A 20,215-nucleotide genomic window follows, 5' to 3' on the forward strand; every position below is an offset into this window, starting at 1 on the left:
ACCATCAATATGAAATGAGAACAATGTAGATGAGAGAATAAGGTCGTATCGATCTCAATATTATACATAAACGACGGTGTTGGTTCATAGTCACATTTGCAATTAACTTGAGAAGAAGTAATTTGTGTATTACTCATTTACTCCGTATATACTTATGTGGTACGTTGTACATTATACTACGGAGTACATCATTTTATTTTTTCACTTACTAATTACTATAAGGATACGCTATTTACAACACAAATATTACTTCCATTTTTTTAGACTTTTTTAGGCTTGTATTTTGATGAGTTTGTTGAGATCTCAAGACTCTCAACCAAGTAAGATTAACTAACTCATAAACTCATAATAACACCTAAAAAAACTTATATTAAATACAAATTTAGTATGTTACTATAAATGTTTCATCTAATTTTCTAATTTGGAATATTCCCACATTCCATAATTAGCATCACAAAAAGTGTAAATCAAACAACAAAAAACTAATCAAATGACAAATGTCATTATAAGATATAAGCCCTAATGCGAAACTAACTCATCCCAAAATTGTAGTGTAAAGTGTAAACTGTTATTAGCTAACAATTCTCTTATTTTAGAAACTTTCTTACTATATATATTACCTCATTTTAACTCGAAAACACACAACATTCAACACAAATCTTCTCTTTAAAACCCTCAAACCTCTTAATCATTTCTTCACAACACAATTAAACTAATTAATATTTTCTATCTTTCTTAATTACATTCTCATTTTATGTTATTTCTTAATTTCTTCTACTAATTCTAAAGAGTAGACTTCATGGCTAGCTTGGAGGATATCAAGAAGGAGAATGTCGACCTTGTAAGATTATTCACTTCTTTTTTATCTGTTTTTTTCTAAATGTAGATCACTAAAAGTTACCTATATCGAGTTTTAACATAAAACATAAAAGTAATGTATAAACATTGTTGATCATAATCGATAAAGGTCACTAAAAGTCGTAAAAATGGTTACTAACGTTATGAAAATTGAAAATGATTATTCGCTAAAAGAGTAATTGTCGCGCATTAGAATAAAAAAAAACGCGTCAGCATTAGAAAGGTCGTCTAATGTCGTGTGAATTCGATTATGACAATGATGCATGTAAACAGGAGAGTATTCCAGTGGATGAAGTATTTGAACAGTTGAAATGTACAAGAGAAGGACTGACAGATGATGAATGCAAGAAAAGGCTAGAGATTTTCGGCCCTAATAAGCTCGAAGAGAAGACGGCAATCACTTACATTCCCTATTTTCGTCTTCTTTTTCATTTTCGACTACTTGTAATCCAACACTAATTATAATGCTGATATTTTTTCCCTGTGAAAATTCAACAGGAAAACAAATTTTTGAAATTTCTAGGATTCATGTGGAATCCATTATCATGGGTTATGGAGATGGCTGCTATCATGGCTATTGCCTTGGCAAATGGAGGGGTAATATCATCGACTCATAACGATTCACTCATTTTCCTTATTCTTCTTATAACTTGTGTTAATGTTATCTAATTCTGTTTAAAACAATCTAAAAATACAGGGAAAACCCGCGGACTGGCAAGATTTTGTGGGAATAGTGACATTGTTAATCATCAACTCAACCATAAGTTTCATCGAAGAAAACAATGCAGGGAATGCGGCTGCTGCTCTAATGGCGGGTCTTGCTCCTAAGGCAAAGGTGCTAAGAGATGGGAGATGGAGCGAAATCGAGGCAGAGATTCTAGTTCCAGGAGATATAATAAGCATCAAGCTAGGAGACATTGTTCCAGCAGACTCACGTCTATTGGAAGGCGATGCTCTTAAGATTGATCAGTCTGCGCTCACTGGGGGAGTCCCTGCCAGTGAACAAAAGCCCCGGTGATGAAGTATTCTCAGGGTCAACCTGTAAGCAGGGTGAGATCGAGGCGATTGTTATAGCCACTGGTGTTCACACCTTCTTTGGTAAGGCTGCACACCTTGTTGACAGCACCAACCAAGTGGGTCACTTCCAGAAGGTGTTAACAGCAATCGGAAACTTCTGCATAGTCTCAATCGCAGTTGGGATCGTAATAGAGTTAGTAGTTATGTACCCAATTCAGCACAGGAGGTATAGAGATGGAATTGATAATCTGTTGGTGTTGCTCATTGGTGGAATCCCGATTGCTATGCCCACAGTCTTGTCTGTCACCATGGCTATTGGATCACACCGTCTCTCTCAGCAGGGCGCTATTACCAAGAGGATGACCGCCATTGAAGAAATGGCTGGCATGGATGTTCTCTGCAGTGACAAGACTGGAACTCTCACTCTCAACAAACTTACTGTTGATCGAACCATGATTGAGACTTTTAACCCTGATGTTGATAGGGACACTGCTGTTCTCTATGCTGCTAGGGCTTCTCGTGTCGAAAACCAAGATGCTATTGATGCTTGCATTGTTGGAAATTTGGCTGACCCTAAAGAGGTCTGTTTTTTTTTTACACTTCATTTTCCTGCAAACATGAAAAGTAATTGAGCTGACGCTGAAAACGGCTTATATATTTACAGGCTAGAGCCGGAATCACTGAGGTGCACTTCCTGCCCTTCAACCCAGTCGAAAAGCGTACAGCAATAACATTCTATGACAGCAAGGGTGATTGGTATCGCATAAGCAAGGGAGCTCCCGAGCAGATTATTGAACTCTGCAACCTCGGTCCTGATGTGAAGAACAAGGCACATGCCATCATTGATAAGTTTGCTGACCGCGGTCTTAGATCTCTTGGTGTTGCTCTGCAGGTAACATTAAAAAAAAAAAGTAACTGTGTTCGTTCGTCTAAAATCTGAGACCATCTGATACAAATCTTTTAATGACAGACAATTCCCGAGAAGAACAAGGAAAGTGCAGGAGGACCATGGAGATTTATTGCTCTATTGCCTCTATTTGACCCACCAAGACATGACAGTGCGGAAACTATCAGACGAGCACTGAGCCTTGGTGTAAACGTAAAGATGATTACTGGTGACCAACTGGCAATCGGTAAGGAAACAGGTCGTAGGCTTGGGATGGGTACCAACATGTATCCTTCATCTTCCTTACTTGGTCAGCACAAGGATGAAAGCATAGCTGCCATACCAATTGAGGAGCTCATTGAAAAGGCTGATGGGTTTGCCGGAGTTTTCCCAGAGCACAAGTACGAGATTGTGAAGAAGCTTCAAGAAAGGAAGCACATTTGTGGGATGACAGGAGACGGTGTGAATGATGCTCCAGCCTTGAAGAGGGCAGACATTGGTATTGCTGTTGATGATGCCACTGACGCAGCAAGAAGTGCGTCCGACATTGTCCTCACTGAGCCAGGGCTAAGTGTGATCATCAGTGCAGTGTTGACCAGCCGAGCCATTTTCCAAAGAATGAAGAACTACACCATTTACGCAGTTTCCATTACTATCCGAATTGTCATGGGGTTCATGCTTATTGCTCTTATCTGGAAGTTTGATTTCTCTCCTTTCATGGTTCTTATCATTGCCATACTCAATGACGGAACTATAATGACCATCTCTAAGGACAGAGTCAAGCCGTCTCCTACCCCCGATTCTTGGAAGCTCAAGGAGATATTCGCCACTGGTGTTGTCCTCGGCACTTACCTTGCTGTCATGACTGTCATATTCTTCTGGCTTGCTCATGACTCTGACTTCTTCACAGTAAGAATGTTATATTATGATATTATCATTTTCAGATTACAATTCGTCTAAAATCACTCACTTACCATAATTATCACGTTTAATGATGAACAGGAAAAATTCGGTGTAAGAAGCATTAGGAACAATGACAAAGAACTAATGGCCGCTTTATACCTACAAGTGAGCATTGTGAGCCAGGCGTTAATCTTTGTAACTCGATCAAGGAGCTGGTCCTTCATTGAACGCCCTGGTGCTTGGCTCGTTATTGCCTTCTTCATAGCGCAACTGGTGAGTTAACAAATTGAATTATTTTGATTAGCTTAATTGATGATCTCTGTAGCACAAGGCAAATTAATCAGTTTGTTTTTCGTTGGGGTTGAACAGATTGCTACAGTAATAGCAGTGTATGCAAACTGGGGATTTGCGCATATCACAGGCATCGGTTGGGGATGGGCCGGTGTGATCTGGCTATACAGTATTGTCTTCTACATTCCTTTAGATGTATTGAAGTTCATCATCAGGTACACATTAACGGGCCGTGCCTGGGACAACCTCATTGAAAAGAAGGTAAACATTACATATCAACAGTACAGTACAGTCCTTAATTCTGCTCTCGGACAGGAATGTATAATAACCTTGTGAATTCCAATGTTTATAGACCGCTTTCACAAGCAAGAAGGATTACGGACGAGGTGAACGAGAGGCACAATGGGCTGCTGCTCAACGTACCCTACACGGCCTCAATCAGTCAGGAACACCCGACATACTAGCTGACAAGACTAACTACAGAGAGTTATCTGAAATCGCTGAGCAGGCCAAGAGACGCGCTGAGATTGCAAGGTTGAGGGAACTCCACACACTGAAAGGACATGTTGAATCAGTTGTCAAGCTGAAGGGACTAGATATCGATACTATCCAGCAACACTACACAGTCTAAGGCGGAAGCAAGAGCGCTCCAGTCAAAATTTCTACATATGCATCGTACCAAGAAATACATAAATGAAAGACGAGGAAGAAACAAGAAAAAAAATGTAAGCTAGCTATTATTTGTTCCCTTTTTTTCTTATTCAATTTCCGAGAGGATGTTGATGCAAGGATTAATGGCAATAAACCAGCCATGGAGAGTTCACTCGGAGAAAATCCACGGCACTTTAGAGGTCACTTTGAAATATACTATGTCACTCATTTTAACCATTTGTTTATGATTATTGCTCTAATAAAGTAAGTGACAGAGTATATTTTCGAGTGGCGTTATCATCCCTTCATAAGTTACATAACACTAAAAAAAAAAATTCATATATGATCTTATTTAAGTCTCATCTTTATTATCCTTTCAATTATCCAAAATATACAACGATCTTATATCAGTCTTGTATTTGGTCATAGCAGGAAAACAAGGATATGGTTAGGGACATTCGAAACAGCAGAGGATGCAGCAAGAGCATACGATGAAGCAGCAAGACTAATGTGTGGGCCGAAAGCTAGGACCAACTTCCCTTACAATGGAAGTGGGTCCCACTCATAATCTTCTTCTTCTAAGCTTTTGTCAGCAACTCTTGCAGCAAAATTACATAAATGCCATCTTCAAGCCACCCTTCAACTTACTAAAAGACATGATCAAGTTGTTGCTAATAATAACAATGTGGTTAGTCCTAGGGACAATAATGTCATTTACAATGGAGAGCGGATTGAAGAAGGGTTTGTGGTCGAGACGCCGGTGAGTTCGCCGGAGGGGAGTTTGGTAAAGGAAGAACAGTGTCCTCCTTTACTTGAAGATGATCACATGCTTATTGAACAAATGATAGAAGAGTTGCTTGATTATGGTTACTTAGAGTTTAGCAATGCACAAACTTAGTACTAGTGTATAAAAGATATTAAAACATTTTCTCATAAATCTCTATTTAATGCTTCTTTTGTAATGCTAATGTTTCTTGAAAACTAAATAATTTTTTTTAGTACAATGAAAATTAAATAAATACATGGGTGCGTAACAAATACGGAGTATGATAAAATGAGGTGTACAAGTCTGATCCGATTGTAAATTGATGACACCATGTTCTATGCTAGATAGTTTACAATAATGGGGTGTTTGGTTGGGGCATTTGGAATGGATTGGAATGGATTCCATCCATTCAAGTGTTTGGTTGGACCCTTTTGAAATGGAGTTTGATATCCAAGGGGTTCTAATTCATTCCAACCCTTTGGAATCTCATACCTTAGTCTCAACTCATGATTCTAACTCCATTCCACTATATACAAACCCTAAAATTGTAAAAGGCAAGAAAAAGAAAAAAAAACTTTAAACATTCAACGTAATATCTCCAATAGTCCAACTCTCCATTGATATTTTCTTAAATTTTCATTGTCATGTACGTAATTAGCTTGCAAGTTTCTTTTTTTTTTTGTTTGATTAAAATCTGGGTACGTACATCGGTACGTAGTACTGGATTTGCTCTTCAATTATGATGCTTTTTTTGTAATAGTTTGTTCTTCATACATACAAATATATGATTTATCATTAGCGCATAATTTATTTAAAGCAATTTGATACCTAATTATATATAAGCTACTCTTCGATTGAATTTGTACGCTTATGATAATTTTTTATGGAATAATTGGGATTTTTGATTTTCTTATAATCTTGTATTAATTAATTTTAATAACAAATAATATTGTAGTCATTAGTTATAATGATAAAAAAAAACAAATTGATTTGAAATTCATTCTAAATGTGGACCAAGTTACAAAAAAAAAAAAAAAACACTTACAATCCATTACAAGATCAAACCAAACAAGCATTAAAAGGTATGAGGTTTTAACTCCATACTACATTGGTTTTAGAATCCATTCCATTCCATTCCAATTATTTGAACCAAACGGCCCCTAAGTGTTAGGAGTATAACTTTTATGTATCGATTGACCAAAGTTTATTCCGCAAGTACTATATAGCAAATAAATATATTTTAATATTGGGTAATGCTAAATACAACCCAGTGGGTTATATTTAAACATTAAATACCTTTTAATTTGGGTATTAGTTTAGGAATTAAGAACTAAATTACACATTAACCAATATAATTAATGCATATATTAAGAATTTATTTCCTTTTTTGATTTCTTAAATACAACCCACTGGGTTGTATTTATCATTACCCTTAATATTTACCATCTCAATTTTATCAGAAATTCTTAAAAAAAAAAATACTCCCTCCTAGTCTAATTGTTGGCTTCCTTTTTTCACTAAAACTTGGGAGAGACGGTCTCTCACTAAGTTATTGAGAGACCAATCTTTCGTACCCTTTTATTTGTATTTCGTACCATTTTTATTGTTGATTGTGACATAGTAATTTTGTACCTATATACATAATAAATGTACCCATTTTATCATTAATCATGATTTGTACCTATTTTATTACCTTTAGTACCACCTTTTCTTAAAATTGTACAATGGTCTCTCAATAAAGTTTATTAAGAGACCGTCTCTCAGGAGACCTACTCTCCTTTTTTTGGGCACCAAAATTAAGGAAATGAATTTGGACCACACAAAGTATCATACCCCACATGAAATTGAATTTGCACCACATAAAACATACCAAAAAAAGAAAGAAAGGGGAACCAACACCCGATTAACATCGAAAAGAAAAGAGGAACCAACAATCAGACTAAGAGAGTATATATTTTTCTTTTTCAAATTGAAAATCAATTTTGTTATATTAGAAGAAAAAGTTGAATCATAGTACACAAGATAGGACAAATTTGAGCTACTTTTGACAAGAGTGGCCCATTGCTTTTTTTTTTTTTTGGGTGGTTTTCTAAAGTGTATGAAAAGAGAGGGGATAATATTAGAAGGTTCAATATTTCACATTTTTTTGCTTTATTTTCTTTATCGTTGCCAAAAAAAAAAAAACATTTTTTTGCTTTATTAAAGAGTCGGACTCCTTTTTTGCTTTGGATGTATTGGGCCTTGTAAAAAGGACTAGGAAATTCCATAAAGGGCCGATAGATGTTCCAACATGAACTATAGAATGTCAAGCTCAAATATATACTATCCTATTTATTAAAGGAACAATTATAGATAGGGATGGCAATGGGTCGGGGACCCGACCCAGACCCTGAGCGTCGGACCCTAATGGGTCGGGTACGGGTCTCATTTTTTCAGACCCAATGGGTATGGGTCGGGTATGGGTCTTAATAAAATATTTCGGGTCCGGGTCCGGGTCTAAGTTATGAGACCCATACCCGCCCCTTAGACCCTTTATAAAAGAAAAAAAATCAAAATTACAACTTTTCTGAATGTATACAGGGAGACTGTAGAAACCCAACTAAAGTCTCTTTCTCTTCCCTCATCCCATAAAATGATAAAACTCAACCAAACTCTTCTGACAATACCACCACTCCACCACTGACACAAGAAAACCACCACCGACTGGCAATCACCTCTCTAATAGCCGGTGACCGACAACCACCATTAACGGCAGATTAATAAACTCATAATGTTAAAGTAGTATGATTTTTTTTTTTAATATTATAGATCATATAGCTGTTAATCTTATTACTAAGGTGGCTGAAACTCGGACCCGCGGGTAGACCCAGACCCTACCCTTACCCATAGGGTCCGGGTATGGGTCCTCAAATTTTAGACCCTTACGGGTCTGGGTCGGGTACGGGTCCAAAGGGAAAATCTCGGGTCGGGTCCGGGTCTAGGCGGACCCTACCCAGACCCTACCCATTGCCATCCCTAATCACAGAGCATATGTGTCGCTCTGTGGTTAAAAGTCAACTATTCAAAGTGGGGCCTTTTCTTTGCTAATTTTAAGGAGCCACTTTCTTTTACGGATTTAATTACACAATTTGATTTGTTACTTGCCAATATGAATTGTTCAGTCAATTAGTTACAATTATAATAAAAAAATTAAACAACTTGAATAATCAATGTAATTATACTATAGTATACTAATTATAATTTAGCATCATCATACAAATATAATATAAAATTTGTTATTATCGAGATAATTTAATAATGGTATACCATAACAATACTACCACATGTATGTGATATGGGAAAAAATAAGAACACTTATATTTTTTCAACTAATTAAACCGAGTAAATAAATAGAGAAAACGTAGCTATATGAAAATTATGTTTAAATTGTGAAGAAATATAAAATAAATTGGATTTCACAAACAATGAAATGCAACATTTTGTAAAAAAATATGTATATACCTTAAAACACATAGAAATAACTCTTCAATAAAAGGCAAATTCGATTATAGCAAAAATAAATGAAGTAGAATTTATATAAAAAAAATAGTTAATGCACAAAAATGTTGTAGATCAAATTATTTTGACATGCAAAACAGAACTACCTTTTTCACTACAAATATCAATCTCACAAAAAATTAGTCGGAGGATTGGAGAGGTAATTGCTTGCCTAATTGATATGGAGGTGAGTTACGGTATTCACATAGGGTTACAGCTTAAGGGTGAGGAATTTTAGTGTAGGTATATTTATTGAGTGGAATTTTGGAATGTTGACTATTTGTAAAATACATGGGCCATATTCTTTTCACTAATTCTCATTTATTACGGGCTCTTTTCGTCAAAAATTATGACGGACCTAAATGTGACCATTTCTATGAAAAAATGTGACCATTATTTGATAAGTAACATTTTATAAGTGATTATTTTTATCATAATGTGGTCACATTTAGGACCGTCACAATTTGTGACCGTCATAAGAGAGACCAACTTTTTTTTAGCAAGTATTGCCCGGTAAATTTTGAGTTATTGTGTTTTACACATAAATTGTTTATACTCCATATTTTTATAGGCTAATTAACATCTTTATTGACAAATACACTTGTGGGGAAAGTACTGGCTAAAAGTTTTTGCGATTTTAAAATTATATCACTGGTTCGTATATCAAATTTTACATCATATTTGTATAATTATATGACGGATTTTTATATTTAACAATTCGACAAAATTGTTATAAAATATGCACGGGTCACAATTTTTATTTTGTCCTATTTTCATTGGTTAATACTACATGATTTGTACTAGATGATAAACGGGGCCAAAAGTTCTCATTTTAGTGCACCGGTTCTCCAAACATGCACGCACGAGTTTGACTAAATTAAAAATGAGTATAACAATTTGCACGGATGACTCGTGCAATTTGACTAATTATGTGTTATTTTTTTAATTTAAGTAATTTTGTTTCATACACCGCTTTATATCATTTACGCTAATTGTAATTTAAATTTATAATCCAAATATAAAATCATAATATGACTATGCGAAACTCAACTATTACTTAGCTTTTGTAATATAAAATTGTCTAAAAAAAGGCAAAGAGCTATTATTGCTTTATTTTTAAATTTTATTTCTAAAGATAATTAACTTTAACAGAAAGATTATTAATCAATGTAAAACGCATCTTAAAAATTTACATTTTTGTATAGTAACAAATTTAAAAGAGCATACTCGTGCATTTTGTATGGGTTTAAGACTAATATAATTAATATTGCACGGGTTATACAACAATTCACATTGCTACAATATTTACTTTTGTTATGCTTTGATATATGACTATATAAATTGTAATTTTATTATTGCCATATTTTAGATATCCTCGATAGATACAATTTTGGTAATTGCTAACGAAACATTGAGAACATGAAATATGAGTTCAGTTAAAGACCAACCATTATTAACACACCTTGCTACAACATTCTAAATAACAAACCCGTGCAATTTGCACGGATTTAAGACTAGTTGGTTTCAAAGCAATTTCCACATTGCTTTCCAAGATTTTTTTTTTCCCATTGTGCAAGTAATATCAAAATTCAAAACTAGTATAGATATCGCGCATACATGCGCGGTATATATAAACTCTTTATTTTTTAGTATATTATTTATTTATACATTTTAATTTAAACGTCGTTAATTTTTCCTATTTCATCCCTTTTATTTTCATATTAGAAAAAGTAAAATTGAATTGAAAAACTAATCAAGAAAACTGAGTGAAGTCATGAAATGTGTATTTTAATGAAAATATTATTTTACCACAAAAGTAATAATTTAAATTTATAAAATTTCTCAAATAATTTTAATGATTTTGTTCTATAACAAACTAATAATATCAGTTTGTAATTCTTTTTTATACTGGGTAAGTTTGTATTAAGTCATTCTCTAATAGCACTAATAAAAAAATTTAGACATTTAAAATTTTTGGATTTTTATCAGTTATATTTTATTTTAATTCAATGATTATAATTTAGAATTTAGAAAAGATTATATTTTAATGAAAAGATAGGGTTATCATATAGAAAAACCCAAAATATTTTAAATTTGTTTTCGTAATAACATAGAGTAGTTAGTTTTAATTATGTGTAAAAGAACAGTTAAAGTCAACCATCAATATGAAATGAGAACAATGTAGATGAGACAATAAGGTCGTATCGATCTCAATATTTTACATAGATGACGACGTTGGTTCATAGTCACATTTGCAATTAAACTGAAAAGAAGTAATTTTTGTATTACTTCGTATATATTTGTGTGGTACGTTATACACTATACTACGAAGTACATCATTTTGTTTTTCACTTACTAATTGCTATAGGAATACGCTATTTCCAACACAAATATTACTTCATATTTTTAGACTTTTTCCGACTTTTTAACGCATGTATTTTGATGAGTTTGTTGAGATCTCAAGACTCTCAACGAAGTAAGATTAGCTAACTCATATACTCATAATAACACCTTAAAAAAACTCATATTAGATACAAATTTAGTATGTTACTATAAATGTTTCATCTAATTTTCTAATTTGGAATATTCCCACATTCCATAATTAGCATCACAAAAAGTGTAAATCAAACAATAAAAAACTAATCAAATGACAAATGTCATTATAAGATTTAAGCCCTAATGCGAAACTAACTCATCCCAAAATTGTAGTGTAAAGTGTAAACTGTTATTAGCTAACAATTCTCTTATTTTAGAAACTTTCTTACTATATATATTACCCCATTTTAACTCGAAAACACACAACATTCAACACAAATCTTCTCTTTAAAACCCTCAAACCTCTTAATCATTTCTTCACAACACAATTAAACTAATTAATATTTTCTATCTTTCTTAATTACATTCTCATTTTATGTTATTTCTTAATTTCTTCTACTAATTCTAAAGAGTAGACTTCATGGCTAGCTTGGAGGATATCAAGAAGGAGAATGTCGACCTTGTAAGATTATTCACTTCTTTTTTATCTGTTTTTTTCTAAATGTAGATCGCTAAAAGTTACCTATATCGAGTTTTAACATAAAACATAAAAATAATGTATAAAAATTGTTGATCATAATCGATAAAGGTCACTAAAAGTCGTAAAAATGGTTACTAACGTTATGAAAATTGAAAATGATTATTCGCTAAAAGAGTAATTGTCGCGCATTAGAATAAAAAAAAACGCGTCAGCATTAGAAAGGTCGTCTAATGTCGTATGAATTCGATTATGACAATGATGCATGTAAACAGGAGAGTATTCCAGTGGATGAAGTATTTGAACAGTTGAAATGTACAAGAGAAGGACTGACAGATGATGAATGCAAGAAAAGGCTAGAGATTTTCGGCCCTAATAAGCTCGAAGAGAAGACGGCAATCACTTACATTCCCTATTTTCGTCTTCTTTTTCATTTTCGACTACTTGTAATCCAACACTAATTATAATGCTGATATTTTTTCCCTGTGAAAATTCAACAGGAAAACAAATTTTTGAAATTTCTAGGATTCATGTGGAATCCATTATCATGGGTTATGGAGATGGCTGCTATCATGGCTATTGCCTTGGCAAATGGAGGGGTAATATCATCGACTCATAACGATTCACTCATTTTCCTTATTCTTCTTATAACTTGTGTTAATGTTATCTAATTCTGTTTAAAACAATCTAAAAATACAGGGAAAACCCGCGGACTGGCAAGATTTTGTGGGAATAGTGACATTGTTAATCATCAACTCAACCATAAGTTTCATCGAAGAAAACAATGCAGGGAATGCGGCTGCTGCTCTAATGGCGGGTCTTGCTCCTAAGGCAAAGGTGCTAAGAGATGGGAGATGGAGCGAAATCGAGGCAGAGATTCTAGTTCCAGGAGATATAATAAGCATCAAGCTAGGAGACATTGTTCCAGCAGACTCACGTCTATTGGAAGGCGATGCTCTTAAGATTGATCAGTCTGCGCTCACTGGGGAGTCCCTGCCAGTGAACAAAAGCCCCGGTGATGAAGTATTCTCAGGGTCAACCTGTAAGCAGGGTGAGATCGAGGCGATTGTTATAGCCACTGGTGTTCACACCTTCTTTGGTAAGGCTGCACACCTTGTTGACAGCACCAACCAAGTGGGTCACTTCCAGAAGGTGTTAACAGCAATCGGAAACTTCTGCATAGTCTCAATCGCAGTTGGGATCGTAATAGAGTTAGTAGTTATGTACCCAATTCAGCACAGGAGGTATAGAGATGGAATTGATAATCTGTTGGTGTTGCTCATTGGTGGAATCCCGATTGCTATGCCCACAGTCTTGTCTGTCACCATGGCTATTGGATCACACCGTCTCTCTCAGCAGGGCGCTATTACCAAGAGGATGACCGCCATTGAAGAAATGGCTGGCATGGATGTTCTCTGCAGTGACAAGACTGGAACTCTCACTCTCAACAAACTTACTGTTGATCGAACCATGATTGAGACTTTTAACCCTGATGTTGATAGGGACACTGCTGTTCTCTATGCTGCTAGGGCTTCTCGTGTCGAAAACCAAGATGCTATTGATGCTTGCATTGTTGGAAATTTGGCTGACCCTAAAGAGGTCTGTTTTTTTTTACACTTCATTTTCCTGCAAACATGAAAAGTAATTGAGCTGACGCTGAAAACGGCTTATATATTTGCAGGCTAGAGCCGGAATCACTGAGGTGCACTTCCTGCCCTTCAACCCGATCAAAAGCGTCGCAAGAATAACATTCTATGACAGCAAGGGTGATTGGTATCGCATAAGCAAGGGAGCTCCCGAGCAGATTATTGAACTCTGCAACCTCGGTCCTGATGTGAAGAACAAGGCACATGCCATCATTGATAAGTTTGCTGACCGCGGTCTTAGATCTCTTGGTGTTGCTCTGCAGGTAACATTAAAAAAAAAAAAAGTAACTGTGTTCGTTCGTCTAAAATCTGAGACCATCTGATACAAATCTTTTAATGACAGACAATTCCCGAGAAGAACAAGGAAAGTGCAGGAGGACCATGGAGATTTATTGCTCTATTGCCTCTATTTGACCCACCAAGACATGACAGTGCGGAAACTATCAGACGAGCACTGAGCCTTGGTGTAAACGTAAAGATGATTACTGGTGACCAACTGGCAATCGGTAAGGAAACAGGTCGTAGGCTTGGGATGGGTACCAACATGTATCCTTCATCTTCCTTACTTGGTCAGCACAAGGATGAAAGCATAGCTGCCATACCAATTGAGGAGCTCATTGAAAAGGCTGATGGGTTTGCCGGAGTTTTCCCAGAGCACAAGTACGAGATTGTGAAGAAGCTTCAAGAAAGGAAGCACATTTGTGGGATGACAGGAGACGGTGTGAATGATGCTCCAGCCTTGAAGAGGGCAGACATTGGTATTGCTGTTGATGATGCCACTGACGCAGCAAGAAGTGCGTCCGACATTGTCCTCACTGAGCCAGGGCTAAGTGTGATCATCAGTGCAGTGTTGACCAGCCGAGCCATTTTCCAAAGAATGAAGAACTACACCATTTACGCAGTTTCCATTACTATCCGAATTGTCATGGGGTTCATGCTTATTGCTCTTATCTGGAAGTTTGATTTCTCTCCTTTCATGGTTCTTATCATTGCCATACTCAATGACGGAACTATAATGACCATCTCTAAGGACAGAGTCAAGCCGTCTCCTACCCCCGATTCTTGGAAGCTCAAGGAGATATTCGCCACTGGTGTTGTCCTCGGCACTTACCTTGCTGTCATGACTGTCATATTCTTCTGGCTTGCTCATGACTCTGACTTCTTCACAGTAAGAATGTTATATTATGATATTATCATTTTCAGATTACAATTCGTCTAAAATCACTCACTTACCATAATTATCACGTTTAATGATGAACAGGAAAAATTCGGTGTAAGAAGCATTAGGAACAATGACAAAGAACTAATGGCCGCTTTATACCTACAAGTGAGCATTGTGAGCCAGGCGTTAATCTTTGTAACTCGATCAAGGAGTCGGTCCTTCATTGAACGCCCGGTGCTTGGCTCGTTATTGCCTTCTTCATAGCGCAAATCCGGTGAGTTAACAAATTGAATTATTTTGATTAGCTTAATTGATGATCTCGTAGCACAAGGCAAATTAATCGGTTTGTTTTTCGTTGGGGTTGAACAGTTGCTACGATAATAGCAAAGTGTATGCAAATCGGGGATTTGCGCATATCACGGGCATCGGTTGGGGATGGGCGGTGTGATCTCGGCTATACAATTGTCTTCTACATTCCTTTAGATGTATTGAAGTTCATCATCGGTACACATTAACGGGCCGTGCAGGGGACAACCTCATTGAAAAGAAGGTAAACATTACATATCAACGATGACAAAGATACGGTCCTTAATTCTGCTCTCGGACAGGAATGTATAATAACCTTGTGAATTCCAATGTTTATAGACCGCTTTCACAAGCAAGAAGGATTACGGACGAGGTGAACGAGAGGCACAATGGGCTGCTGCTCAACGTACCCTACACGGCCTCAATCAGTCAGGAACACCCGACATACTAGCTGACAAGACTAACTACAGAGAGTTATCTGAAATCGCTGAGCAGGCCAAGAGACGCGCTGAGATTGCAAGGTTGAGGGAACTCCACACACTGAAAGGACATGTTGAATCAGTTGTCAAGCTGAAGGGACTAGATATCGATACTATCCAGCAACACTACACAGTCTAAGGCGGAAGCAAGAGCGTGCCCGTCAAAATTTCTACATATGCATCGTACCAAGAAATGCATAAATGAGAGAAGAGGAAGAAATAAGAAAAAAAATGGAAGCTAGCTATTATTTGTTCCCTTTTTTCTTATTCAATTTCCGAGAGGATGTTGATGCAAGGATTAATGGCAATAAACCAGCCATGAAGAGTTCACTCGGAGAAAATCCACGGCGCTTTAGAGGTCATAAGACTAAGTACTATCTCATCAAAAAAAAATCCAAAAATATTAAGACTATAGTACTATTGTGAGTCTTACATAATGTAACACTGTTCCGCTCTCTCAATGAAGAAATGCCAAGTTTTTTTTTTCCTTAATAAAAGTACTTCAATCTACTTTCTACTATGTCTCAATGTCTCATTGTCTTTATTCCAATGTTACTCCGATATCATATCAGTGATTCAGTGGCACTCATTTCTGATACCATCCTGCAACGATCTTTCTTTGAAATTCTCAATCTGTTATTGATACATGAATCTAAGTATCTAACCTCCCTTACCCCGTCATCTGTGAATCCCTTGAGTCACTGACGATATTGGTGTCGTATAATGAGTAATAGACTAAGAAGTAGAAGTGAGAAACTCGTGAACTCTAAACAATGATATATACTGCTAGTTGAGGAAAGTCAGGCAGAAGGAAATCTTGTGACCATCATTAATGCTTCTTTCTTTCAATCTTTTGACACACCAACATTAATGCAATGCTCACCAATCTGTGAACCTATACTGCAGGCTGTCACTACTGAGCAAAATCTCAAGATAACACATAGTTAAAGATATTAAAAGGCATTATAGTCATGGTATTAAATCAAGTTGACGAAACCGAAACACAGACTTTAGTAAAATTTGTGAAGGTTACAGTGGGGTCTTATAAAGTAAAATCAGTATAGAAATAGAGACCGTCATATCTTACTGTAAGATTGCAAATAGTCGTGGGGTCTTGAGACGCCACTATGCCCAACTTCCCTTCGCGTTTGATTATATTTTTTTACATTACTAGAACCGAGATTTTATACTATGATTACAGTATAAGGAATAATTTAGGCTCGAATCTTGAGTGTAAGAAATAAGCGTAGAAGACGAACGATTGCCAAATGATTACTAATTAGATGGATAATATTTGTCATCAGAATAGCACAAAACTACACCTACTATAGTTGGTATGTTATATACAAAGGGATGACTGAAGGAAAAGTTTTTAAGATGCTATCTCTCTAATGACTGCTGTAATGTGCTCAAGACAAGTCGGGGAATAAGGCATACGTAATTCTGAGGCTACCCCGTAATGAATAGTTGACAGACGACATTTCTCTGCGATTTGTCAGCAAAATACTCTCTTAATCCAGAGTGTTCAGAGGTTTAGGCAATTCGGAGAGATCCACCGAGGTCAACAGGTACTAGTGGGATCAAAGAATGTAGGACATCTGTTATCAAAGGCCTGTAACTTGGTTCTGGCTGCACGCACAGCACTGCCACAGCTGCAACCTGTGCAACATTATATTGACGGTAAGAAGAATGTTAAAAGTTGTTTTCTTTTAATGTGCAGAGTATGTTATTCAATCCAGGGATAATGCAAGAAGAACCTGATACAAGTGTTTTGGGTCCATTTTATCTCGGATCACGGGATCCAAAATGTCTGGAAGCTTGGTCCTGTCAGTGAATTGAGGCATAGCCTGCAAGTAGATTGAAGATGGTCTTGTGTTATATAATGTGCGATGAACCCATTTAAATATAACTCCGCCCATATACTCGCTAACTCAAGAATAACTACACTATCTGAGTCCCATATGGGTTGGCCTTGTACGAGCTTGTGACCGAGAAATGTCGTAGACTACACTCACCTACAGAACATTTAACTTGGTTATTACTGAGTGAAGCAGAGTTAAATGCGTACCCAGGTTACTACAGATAATTGATGAGTAGGCGATAATTTCTCGACAGGCTTCCTCCCCGTCAACAGCTCTAGAAGAACGACTCCAAAGGCATAAACATCACTTTTATCAGTTAGCTTACCTGTAAAGATCAACGGCCTTGCGATGAATAAGACATGAAAGTTATAACAGTTGCAGCAAAACCAGTGAAGTTCATCAGAAACATGAAATGATTAGAAAAAGTAACGTACTAGCTCAAAACAATATGAAGCGTGTTAACTACTGAAGCTTACCATCAAGTAAGTACTCTGGTGCTAAATAACCCAAACTTTCAGTAATCTTCAAATCATTTTTGTTTTGCATTGCTGCAGTGACAGCTAAGCTAAAGCCTGAAAGCTGAACCATAATTATAACGTTCAAGCGGGTTAGACCAAAGCCAAACCGCGCCAAGAATTTTACATCCCAACGAAAACTCAATCAGGATGTGCCTGCTAAGAACAAAACAAGGAGATAAGGATATCAACGGAATACATGGATGTACCTTCGCACTGAAGGTGGAGTCCAGTAATATGTTGGATGATTTTATATTCCTGTGAATGACAGCAGGATCACAGCGTTCATGCAAATACTCCAGTCCTCTGCAACGTAGTATCATTATCATGAAAAAAAAGACCTCAAATTACGGAAGACTGATGATTTTGGATGCTAAATGGAAAATGGAATATGTAAAATCAACTGAAAGCCAAGAAAACAATAGGTATGATTTGGTGGAATGGTGCGCACCTAGCGATATCAAGGGCAATTTTCATCCTCAATGACCAGTTTAACGTAGAGCCTCTAGTAGCACCTACACGAGGAGAAGTAAGAAAAAGGTTTGATTATCGTATTACATTAAAATTTGCATTGATATATTAACACATGAAACATGTCATTTTACCATGCAAGTGACTCTCCAGTGAACCGTTCTGCAACATTTCATAAACCAGAAATTTAGTATCCTCGTGTACAGAACTTCCTATAAGGGAAACAATGTTTTGATGCTGAATTTTGCTCAACCAACCAATCTCATTCTGCATTTTCAACCAAATCATCAGTTGAAAGAGCATAGAAACAACCCTCGCGATTTAAACCTTCAAAGATCAAACCAAGTTTCCGATCAATTACCTGAAATTCTTTGTCTGCACCTACATTGACAATCTTGACCGCGGCAAGAACATTCTCACCCAAACAGGCTTTGTAAACACGCCCTAGACCTCCCTCCCCTATCTTACTGCTTTCCTCAAAGCTGTTTGTTGCTTCTACCAGCAAATTGTACTCCAAAACAGGAACATTACCCTTCTTACCTCCCATCCTTAATGAGTTCAACTTACTTAATACCGGAACTAGGGACCGCCTTTTTGAAACATCTTCATTGCCAAAATAAATACAAGTTACAACAAAACCTAATATGGCCCTCTAACATACATACATTAAACATAACAACAACAACTAATGTGGCCCCCTATAATCCATGGTTCCAAACATTAAACACACCAAATGTAAAAAATTCAAAGAGGAAGTAAATAAATTAAATCATACCCAATTGCAGTTGCATATCTTTAGTGGATTTCTTCAATCTTTTCATTCTTATAACCCACAAACAGCATAATAACAGTAACACTACAGTAAGTACAGCAGAAGCAGCAATTAATGATATAATAATAATCTTCTTTGAATTTCCATGATTTTCTTCTATAACCTCATCATCAGCCATTCCTGTTGCATCAAACAGACATGTTCACATTACCAAAAATGAACAAACAGGTCCTCCAGTCCTGATTATTGTTTACCTTTTATATTCTTGGTAGAATTACTTTAATCAAACGTAAAGAAATGATTGTGATGGCGTATTATTGATGAAAACAAACATTATATGAACTACCCACATGGAAATTCCCTATAAAAACATGATTAACAACTACACAACCTAATAATCATAAAAAAGGAAGTACCTTTAGGAGGTTGAGTGTTAGCATAAACTTGGGAAATGGGCACATTATATTCAGATGTTACGACAGAAAACAAAGTGAAAAATACCCAAAACAGCAACATTATTGATAAATTTGTTCAGTCATATACTGAAGGGAAAAAAAGAGAGGAATTTAATGGGGATTTGAGAATTGAATAGAGGATTTAGTATTAAATTGTATTGGGAATTTGAAAATGGTAATATACTGTAGCAGTACTTTAGTTGCTGCAGGATGCAGGTTTGATGCGCATTTGTTTTGTCTGACTGACATAAATGAAAAATGTGAGACAATAATATAATATAATATATAGTCATGCTGGTTTAAATAAAGACGTTAAAATAGGGAAAAGGGGTAAAAAGAAGCAATTGGTCTCCTTTGTGACGGGTTACCATTTGTGCGGATATTTTGTGAGATAAAATGGTAACAAAATTGGTTAGTGGAGAAAGGGGACCATATGAATAGTGTTGCAGAGAGATAAAAAGTGCGTACTTTGTGGGGTAAAGTGGTATCCGTCATAAGCTTGTGACGGATATGTCAGGTGAGAATTTGTGAAAAAGAAGGCGACATGGGGAAAATGGTAAGAGTACAGTCAAGTATAAGACGTGAGTGGGGTAACAAGTGAGAGCTGTTGGATCATGGATGTAGT

The 20,215-nt window shown here is 36.2% G+C and overlaps 1 protein-coding gene and 2 pseudogenes across 1 annotated transcript; 2 read left to right on the top strand and 1 right to left on the bottom strand.

Annotated features, from left to right (window-relative positions):
• The first annotated feature begins 700 nt into the window (after window positions 1–700).
• LOC141611449 (ATPase 9, plasma membrane-type-like) lies at window positions 701–5,605 on the top strand (annotated as a pseudogene).
• A 6,108-nt stretch (window positions 5,606–11,713) lies between these two features.
• Window positions 11,714–16,034, top strand: LOC141611450 (ATPase 9, plasma membrane-type-like; annotated as a pseudogene).
• A 742-nt stretch (window positions 16,035–16,776) lies between these two features.
• LOC141611452 (putative receptor-like protein kinase At1g80640) lies at window positions 16,777–19,891 on the bottom strand. Its single transcript, XM_074429984.1, has 10 exons — window positions 19,552–19,891; window positions 19,139–19,315; window positions 18,725–18,966; window positions 18,498–18,630; window positions 18,344–18,407; window positions 18,102–18,198; window positions 17,854–17,956; window positions 17,584–17,702; window positions 17,273–17,362; window positions 16,777–17,174 (listed from the first exon to the last, which is right to left on the bottom strand). The coding sequence occupies exons 1-10, from the start codon at window positions 19,649–19,651 to the stop codon at window positions 17,049–17,051; spliced, it is 1,251 nt and encodes a 416-aa protein (XP_074286085.1). The 5' UTR covers window positions 19,652–19,891; the 3' UTR covers window positions 16,777–17,048.
• Window positions 19,892–20,215: the final 324 nt, after the last annotated feature.

This window comes from Silene latifolia, chromosome 11 (genome assembly GCF_048544455.1).
Source record: "Silene latifolia isolate original U9 population chromosome 11, ASM4854445v1, whole genome shotgun sequence".
NCBI classification, from domain to species: domain Eukaryota; kingdom Viridiplantae; phylum Streptophyta; class Magnoliopsida; order Caryophyllales; family Caryophyllaceae; genus Silene; species Silene latifolia.

Coding starts and splice junctions, on each gene's coding strand:
- LOC141611452 (XM_074429984.1), bottom strand. CDS start 19,651: ATGTTGCTGTTTTGGGTATTTTTCACTTTGTTTTCTGTCGTAACATCT. Junction 18,631..18,724: donor GTGCAGACAAAGAATTTCAG/GTAATTGATCGG, acceptor TTGAAAATGCAG/AATGAGATTGGTTGGTTGAG. Junction 17,703..17,853: donor ACCAGAGTACTTACTTGATG/GTAAGCTTCAGT, acceptor TGATCTTTACAG/GTAAGCTAACTGATAAAAGT.